General features: G+C 38.6%; 1 protein-coding gene across 1 annotated transcript in view; it reads left to right on the top strand.

Moving 5' to 3' along the window:
* Window positions 1-1,859: 1,859 nt before the first annotated feature.
* The window catches only part of LOC134529521 (hyaluronidase-like), a 67,848-nt gene continuing 59,894 nt past the window's right edge, over window positions 1,860-9,813 (top strand). Inside the window, exon 1 of the mRNA XM_063363696.1 lies at window positions 1,860-2,077. Coding sequence (XP_063219766.1) covers window positions 1,995-2,077 — 83 coding nt within the window. The 5' untranslated portion in view covers window positions 1,860-1,994. The remainder of the gene's footprint in view (window positions 2,078-9,813) is intronic.

Raw genomic sequence — 9,813 nt, 5'->3', positions numbered from 1 at the left:
AAGATGTAATTTATGGCCAAGGTCATTTAAGATAGCGGCCATGGCATCACAAAAAATGGCACTGGTTTCCTCGGCTCATGAACCAGGAACCAGTAGAAACCGTCGCCATTTTTATTTTTTTCCTCATCGGTTTCAAAACGAGGACTTCAAGCTCCATGATAAAAGTGCATTTTAAAACTAAAAAGTTATTAAAATTTTATTTAAATATTTTTTTTTTCGATTTTCGGATAATAATTACGGATTTTCAAGATGGCAGACGTGATGTCATTCGTTTAAAATGACGGAATGCTGTTTATTATATCTATTTTTTTATAAATGTTTTAATATTTTCTCATAATAATTACAGGTATACAAGATGGCGGCCATAACGAAAATGGCAACGATGATGTCACAATTCAAAATTGCGGTCATGACATCGTAATGATCGAAATCAATGTCCTTAGAGGTTTATTGGTGGCTTGTAGATGAGTAATTTAAGCCACTTTGAGGAATTTTCATTTTGTCAAAGAAAAATATATTTTAATGTTTTTCTAATATTAATTTTTGGATTTTTACGGGGTTTTTTCCCCTTTAATATGGCATTTGTAAATTTTAGACTTTTTTAGATTTTTTTGTGGAATTGTTTTCCTAAAAACTGGAAATTTTTGCGAATTTTGGGAAATTTCAGTATTTTTGACAATTTTTGGCCAATTTTGAAGGTCAAAGTCATCCAAGATTGCCGCCGTGACGTCATAATCCAAAATGGCGGTCCCTGACACACACACCACACCCACAAACCAGTCGCCGGAGGGCCATTTATATACTACTCATCTCAATTGCTGTTTTTCTTAATTCATTTTCTCTGAATCTACATAGATGCAATGTGAATTGGTTGCCGTGATGGTTGTGGGGTCAGGTCACTCATTTCCCACATCTGCGATCTGGGCTCTGTTTCCGGTGATGTCAAACCCGGGCTATTGTTGAATGGGAAAACGTGAAGCTCATTACTGTGAGTTGGTGGGTTTTATCATGGTTGTACCATTTTCCCACGTTAGCAGTCCGTCGATTCTTCATTCTTATCTCATCACCTCCCACCAACTCTAGCAACCCCGAAATCGACGTTTCGCTAAGCCCGTATCAATAAATACTTCGTGATGTTGTTTGCTCTATGTTGTTACTAGTCTTGCTGCTTCTTTAGTACGGGATTATGGTTCCAGGCAGTCGTTCCGCTTCTCTCTGACAGAGGCGATACAGAAATTCTAGGCCCTGCAGCAAGGGATACGTTATCGGATGAAAAGTATCGATGCTGTACTTATGTTTAGCTTTGAGCAAATGTGTCATACTCACACTTAGATCAATATATCAGGTATTGATTACTTTCCTTAGATGCTTTGCGTCGATTTTTCACACTAAATAAAAAAATAACAACTTCTTGCTTGTTTGAAATTGTTGATCAAAGCTAAAGAAACAATCAGTGAACACGCTAAACGAAACGAATCGATTTGCGAGTGAACGAAGCATTGTGAAGTTTTCGCTCCCACACTTACTGAATAATTAATTGTTCAAAATAATTAAAAAATCGCAGTTCATCTTGGCGGAACCAACTTGAAGAGCCAGATTTTTTTTTATTATAATTTTGTGCTCATTTTACTAAAAAACATACAAAAATGTTTGATTGATGTATCTAGCACCATTCGATACGATACCTGCCAAAATGGAGACATGTGGCTAAAGACGTATCGAGTACGAAGTTATCGGTATCGGAATAATGCTACTCGATACCGTGAAGAATCGATAGGTTCGCCGAAGCCTTGAGAAGGGGAGGAGAGGGGGTGCGATATCCAGCGATGATCGGCGCGCGATGCGGGCGGCTCGAGGCTTCACCGGGGGAACCGCGGGGGGAGGGCGCGCCGTTGGAGGGGCCAGGCCCGGCCGGAACAGCTTCGGCGGCGCCTTATCACCGGCTATATAACGCGGCCGGCCGCCGCCGCGCGCGCGACAGTGCTGCGCGAGTCATGATTGTGGCGGTCGTCGTCGCGTGGGTCGCCGCGCTGTCGTCGCTGGTCGCCCGCTGTCGCGCCTCGTCGCCCAACTCCAGGTAACTGGACCTCAGACCTGAGCTCCCGCATGCCTTCGGCGCTGTCGACTGCACCAGGAGTCTCAGTAGCCTCTCGGACCCCAGGTCCGCGCGAACCACGCCGACATGTCTGCACGCTCAGCTGCTGTTTCCCACACTTACATCTTTCAAATGTACCGTCACGTAACGAACGATATATATATATATATATATATATATGGACGTAGTTATGCAAAAAGGAACCAACCCACGATTTTGTTATATTTTATTTGAAAATAAATTAAAATAGTACAAGGTTGATCGTACCGTCGTTGCTATTATTATTTCAGTATTTATACTAGACCATTAAAATTGTACCCACATTATGTTATCAATACGTGATTTACAATTTTATGATTAAATTTAACTTCAAAATACTCGGAATAGGTTTCATGTGGGTTGGTTCCTTTTTGCATAACTACGTCCATATATGAAACAGATTTCGAAGAGAGCTAAATACCAAAAAAAGTTATTTTAAAACTAATATTTGCATATAATGTCTACATCAACATAAGATAACTGGATATTTTGCTGATGTTTTGTGCTAACACTTGAAATGTTCTACCAGTGTCAAGAAAAAATTTTTGTGACTCTTCTTGCTAAATTAACAGTAATGTTCCATCACACATTTAAAAAAAAAATCGTTTTCCTCAATGCATTGATTATAGTAATCTTATTCATCCAGTTCTTGTATTTATTTGGCTTCTCGTGTGCTTCGCATTATCTCATTGAATAGTAAACGCCACAAAAGGGCACAGAAACTTAAATAGTAATCTTCCATCCGCTCTTTCCGCTTAGCGCTGTACAGCTGAGTGGTAGGTTGTCATGAAACATACGCGAAGGATGTGCACTTTACCCAAGTATCCTTTAATATCAAGGCATCGTTATTTCATATTCTATAACCATGAAAATTAAATGATACTCGAATTCATTTGGCTCTAACACAACTTTGTATAGCAACAAAGAAATACTTTTTAGACAGTCGTTAGTTTGCGTTTACGAATTTATTACACTCTATATTTAGGTTTTTTATCTTTTCTTGTTAAAGTTAATTACTTAACAGTAAGATAGACAAAAAACTGTATAGACAGCATTTGGCTGGCTACGCAACAGACTATCGTTACAATCATTACTTAAAGATAGCGCCACAAGCCTCTCACGGGCCACAAAGCTGCATGAAAGGACGCGAGCGATTTGTTGTTTCACGCAAGACTGCGTCGGCGATTCTGTAAGATTCCCTGCAACCATTAGGATGGTCATCCGAAATGGCTGGCCTTCTTCGAGACTGAAGGCTAAAGAGTTATTTAAAGGAAGTATTCTGAAACGGCCAAGGTGTATATGTAACAGGTGACTGATGATGGCAAGAGCTGCTCCAAGGGTGCTATTACTTCACTTTCGCTTTCTAAGCTGGCCGACAGCTCCACACCAATCACCAGCCAACACTTTGGAAGTTATGTAAGGGGGAAGGTTCGTGTCAAGGAACTGCAGTGCTTTTGCGCCTAAATTTGGGATGGAAAAACCGTTTTACTAGTACACACATATCTTAGCGATTCAGTTGCCATCGCTCAAGCATGGACAATCATTCCCACCAACCAGACTGATAGCTACTCCGGAAAGCGTAATAATACAGGAAATATCACATGCAATGTGTAAAACAGTTAAGATATCCTTGCGGTATGCAAACAGCAATATGCGTCTCCACCCCATGCAAAAACCGAACAGCCGTGTTAAGAGCCGCCTGCGAGAGAGTGGAGCCTGTCTCCTAGAGTTACAATGTTTTCCTATTATCAGAATGTTTCAATTTATAAAATCTGTTTCAATGCTAATCATGTTTCTCTAAACCTTTTTTTATTTTGTGTTTTTTCGAAGAAACATTCCGATTATACCCATGTCACCATGTTCCTCCATCCTTAAATTTGGGATATGTGCTAAAGTCCACGAAATGGATGCACAGTAGTTCTACGACTGTTGAATGGGTTGTAAACTTAGGCTTCGTTGGTCCAAACGGCTGAAACCTGCAAGTCTGCTTTGTGACAGCTGGTAGAGAGACCTCGGTTTCCACACCCACAAGCGGGAACTACATTGCTTGTTCGTCATGAAGCGAGTTTTTTTTAATGTAATGTATGGTCGTAAACGATATCGCTAAAGACGCGCACAATCACGCCAATAAAACCAAGGGAAACAGAAAGAAATCGGCCGTAGCACGAACTGCTTCGGGGAAACCATAGAAGACCGAGTTCGGGATGGTTGTGCATGAATTCATATACAAATTACGCCTATTTACGAGTGTCACAGCAACACTGGTAGGGAATGTTATGACCTGCTTTCTTTATTTTATCAAAATTTTTGCTTTTTTTACTAATTATTTCCCCTAATTTAAGGTTGACATTACTTAAAAAACACATTTCCATATTGATTGCGACAGTCTGGCAATAATTGACAGGAAAGATTGTAACCACTTAAAGAAAAATAATCATTTACAAATGGTAATGGTTGCAATAATGCAAAAATCGTTTACTTGTTAGTTTATATATTTTTAATTCATGCAATGCCATTTCTTAGAACGTAATATAAAAAAAATTTTGCAAGTTGTGGTTAAATATTTCTAAAATATTATTATTGAAGGCTGGATGGGGAAGGGTGAGAATCATTTTGACAGACATTGGCTTGCGAACAGAATATCTACAATATAGGATACGCAGTAGGATTTGCAGATGTTCAATCAGTACCTAAGTCGTTTCTACAGAAATTTGGTTTCCACACAGTATTTCAAACAATGCGACATAAACGAAGTTAATTTTCTAAACAGTGTCCCACAAAGAAACTATGTAATGAGAAACTCATGACTGCACGCATAATTTTACTGGAATATGAGTCCATTCTGTATACATAAATTGAACAAACGCTCTCATGTTTCTTACGTGGCATGCATATTAGCTGAACATATGAGCATTAGAAGTTTTGCTTATCATTCATGCTGTATAGACGTGTGGTCTTTAATGGCGTAATATCAAAGGTATATTTAGTAGTGTTTAATATAATTTGGTTATTTTTAATGTTTATGTGCTGGAATGCTTAGGCACTTTTAAAACATTTCAGTAAAAGTAATTAATTAATGCAAAAATAAAAAATCATACATATTGTAGCAAGAAAGCCTTAAACGCTACAACTGGAGACATGCAAAGTTCACGTATTTTTTTTTAGTACCAGGGTAGACTCAACACTTGTACACACACAAGTCGGGTTTTTCGCTCAGTGTGCTGCTACATTTTAACTCGTGTAGGAATTACGTTTAGTCAGAATAACGAATTCTGTATTTTTTATTTTTGTAATGTTTTCATTGGGAGCATGTGTAAAAATAAAATATAAAATGTTAAAGTGTCATTCAAATGAATATTTGTATACATTCTAGGCTATTTACAAATCATAATTCGAAGTAGTCCCTATAGCTGTAAATCGTTACGTGCTGTCTTTCAAAAATCTTGGGTGAAATTTCACTACAAAGCTTTCTTCAAAAGCTCTGCACACTGTGGGCACCTAGGCAAATATATCGGACAAGTATAAACAAAAAAGAAAATGTTATTTTTACATTATGATTACATTCATTAAACCATATATGTACCTACTGCAACTAATTTTCTAAGAACACTGTTGTACGATAATATTTATAATATATTTTAATTTATGCTGTACCTATATATTCATATAAAATTTATAATTTCTCTTGGTAAAATATAAGTACTAAATTTTTGGTTGGAAAATTTAATTGGCCCAACCTGAGCTTTGTATTGCTATAACAATAAATCGTTTGGTCTACCAAACAAATTAAAACTACATATTATATTTTAGTTTCAGACATGTCTACTGCTAATAACCAGTTATTGTTTTGCCTTCTTGAATATTTTAATATCACCAAATAATTTTAATTTACAATAATGACACACAGTTTAAAATATCGAATTTTGTAATAAAAAATTATCTGAACATAAATATTATGTTTGTTTTTCAACACAGCTTACATTTCAAACTTACCAATCAAATATTGGACTTAGCTCATTTAATATACCGTACACATAATTCCCATTTTTCATCAAGTGTTTCCATTCCGCCACCATAAGTAGGTATTTGGTTATAAAAATGCAAAATTGTATTTTAGGTGGCATTGTTATTTACATACATAGGCTTGAGCTTATTGCTTTTTATTTAAACCTATTGATTGTGTATGTGATACTTACAACGATGTTAAAAACTGTGTAATCAGCAGTTTAAATGGATATAAATAGTAATTTACGTTGATTTGAAAAGTTCACATACACTCTTTAGGAAGTGTAGCAAATCAAGGTACCAATATGTGAAACATCTAGGCTTAAAAACTCCAAGCGGTATACAGTAATGCACAGTAAAGAGAAGAGATAATAAATTAATTTTATTCATAAATATTTTGAAAAAAAAATTGGTTATGCAGAATTCTTCGTGCTTGTTAAAAGTCTCTGAAAGTGCATGAAATGCAGCCTCCAGTCTTAATATTTTTATTAATTATACAGAAACAAATTGTCCCTCATTTCCTCCACCAGCCCTTCAATTTTCTGTTCATCATAATGCCCTTTGCAACGTTCACAGGTATAGTATGTTTATTTTATTAACTAACTTACTTTACACTCTCACAGTTATTCTTTAATTGCAGTCATTTTGATCCTGGCATACTTCAATTTTTCTACAAACTACTTGCTCATACAGTTAAAGAAAATTTTTGATATGTTTTAATACATATTTCTTTTAAAACGAATCTCACGAGCGCCACTGTAGCATAGTTTATAAAAGCAATCTCGTATAACATTGACCTATAATACACGATCGCCGCTCTAACATAGTACACGCAAACATTTTTGACACATGTTGCATGTACAGGAATTTCATAAGGTAAAACAACCTCAAATTCATACGAAGTGCTGAAATTGCCCACCATTGTGCATTTTACACTAATTTTCATGGCAAATCAAATTTCCCAAACATGAATGCAGAGTTACAGTTAATAAAAAAACTCACACTAAGTTGAAGGCATGATGCTGCTAGTAAATCACCCAGGAAGCAATAAACAAGGACATATTGTTGAAAAAAATAAGCTCACAGGAAGATAGCTGTGTTTGGCCTGAGGATAGCACCAGCCACAAATGTAAAATAAAAAATCCTAGAAAAGACTCATTCAAGGAAATCCATTGCTTTCTAACGGCATTCGGAGTCACATTGTCCTGCTGAAGATCTGTTATGTAAATGTCCAACTCCCTCCCCTTTACCCCTGACAATGGAGATGCAAATTGTCCACTGTCGTGATGTAACGCTTGATGCGTGTGCGAACCGTTTATGGCTTGATATAGCACAAAACACCCATCTTGTGCACACACAGTAGTGATTTCCACGCATAATGAGAGTCCTCACAGGTTCGCGTCCGAAGATTGCGGGCATCAGCGCAGGCATCCAGGTGGAACCTGGCTCCGACCGGCAGATCCCCTCCACAGGCTGTCGTTTCCATGATCACGCCTTAGCGAAAGACCACAGTCCGTCGTCGGTATCTCCTCAGCTACACCCTCAGCAACAACATGTGGCAATATGCTCAGCAACAACGTATAGCAATAACCTCGGATATACCCTAATAACTCCCTCGGTAAGAATTTCAGCATCTCCCTGGGCAACACCTTTGGCAACACCCTCGGCAACACCCTCGGCAACGCCCTCGACACTACCTTTGGCACCATTCTTGACACCACCTTCAGCACAACCTTCAGCCACACAATTGACATGATCAAAATGACTATAATTGAGGTATAACTGTCTGAGTGTAGTAAAAATATTATATTTACATTTTTAAAAATACTATCACTCTGAAAATAGGATAGGATACAATGTTGTACAATTGGAAAATATTGGGGGGAAAAAATACTTTTAACAAACGAATGTCTAGTGGAGACAAGGAGGTTAAAATGTTTTAACTGTAAGGTTAAATAAAAAGGTAAGAATGGAACCTGCATTTCAGAGATAATGACTTGCTCAAGTCATGTTTCGTTACCAACTTCTAACCAACTATCTACATAATGAAATGAATTTTTCACCTCTCAACAGTGTATTGCTGTGACAAACTGGGAGTTTTTAAGCATATATTTTTCTTACATGGGTATGATTTACGATTATTCCTTAAAAAAAAGCATCAAAATATTGTTTTTATCTTTTTATTTCTATTTTTAAGCCCTGAATCTGCTAAAGCCACATTTTTTTCATAATGTCAATTATATTTTAGATTAGCAATAAGCTTAAGCAAAAATCAGTAGCTCGAAAGTACAAGGTCTCTACAGACACACCTGTTATAACGAAATCAACACGTGATGAGTACTGCCCACAGACAAAGCCCTCTGACTGGCAGGCTCGCAAACATACTTAGCCATAGACACATCTACCATAACAACATTAATGCTTGATAGGGACTGCCCACAGATAGAGCCATCTGACTGGCAGGCTTCAAGACCTGGGAGTGATCCTTACTCCTCTGGGAGAAGGTACCTGTCGCTTGTTGTTTAGGAGCTTATTCTAGATCTAGTATCTGAGGCTAAATCCAACAGGATCATAGTGAGTGTGCATGGACGCAAATACATAGACTCTCACCACTGAGGCAACTCAGTATCTCCTCGTGGTACCATAGGGAGCTCTGTCAGGGATTCCTCATTCCTAAGATGTTGGAAAAGGTAACTGGTGAGGTGAAAGGCCCTCTTTGCAGGCAACAGCAGACGGTCCGGGCCCTCAGGCCATTGTGTCCCAAAGCCCTTGGATCACTGTGAAGAGTCAAAAAGTATCATATAATAGCGATTCTGGGCATGGCTTTTGTTCTGGAAAGGGCCACGACCAGCCCGAAAAAGGTTTAAGCTCCAGAGCACCAAAGCCAATGGGGTATTCAAGAGGATGGACATTCGGGTATCCAGCTCCCAAGGTGTTCTCTGTGGTCTGGACTTGGGCAGTTGACATTTTAGCTCATAGGCTAACAGACCATTCATGCCCTCTAGTGCAATGAAAAATCTAGGCCGAAATGCGGGACGACCCATGTTGATGCTGTGAGTGGTTCCCTCTAACACGCCCGTGTTGCATGGCGAGAAAACACACTGGCAATTTATGGCTCTGATCGCTTAGAGAACATCCAGAGGAGTCTATACTCCTTTGATTAGTGGACACAGTGAGCAGCGATACTGCTCTGGTACTAGTCTGGAAGCTAGTTGAAGCTGTGTGTGCTTCAGCCAGATTGCAGGCCGTGAGGGTTCTGAGTTATGAGGGGTCCAAATGATGTGAAGGACTTGGATAAGTGCCTTGTGGTACTCAAAGGATGGGGTTTCCTATGAGTTACCTGTGTTAAAGGGTAATGGGTAGCAATGGTGCTGGGATGGCTTGCTTTAGCCTCTCATTGTAGCCCTTACATAACCACATATATGATGCGATGAAATTGCGAATCCATTTCCCTATGGCTCTAAGGGCCCGTGTCGGCGGTGTTAGATCATTCCTAACCACGGCATCGTAGGCCAACAAATTTGACATGTTAAAAAAACTGTGCAGCTTGTATGCTCATTGAACTTGGCAGACTCGTAAACAAACTTTTCTACAGACACTCCTACCGTAATTACATCAGTGTATGATGAGCACTATTCACAGACAGAGTCCTCTGATGAGCAGGCTCCCAGAAA

This window comes from Bacillus rossius, chromosome 2 (genome assembly GCF_032445375.1).
Source record: "Bacillus rossius redtenbacheri isolate Brsri chromosome 2, Brsri_v3, whole genome shotgun sequence".
NCBI classification, from domain to species: Eukaryota; Metazoa; Arthropoda; class Insecta; order Phasmatodea; family Bacillidae; genus Bacillus; species Bacillus rossius.
This window is presented reverse-complemented; position numbering and strand designations above follow the sequence as displayed.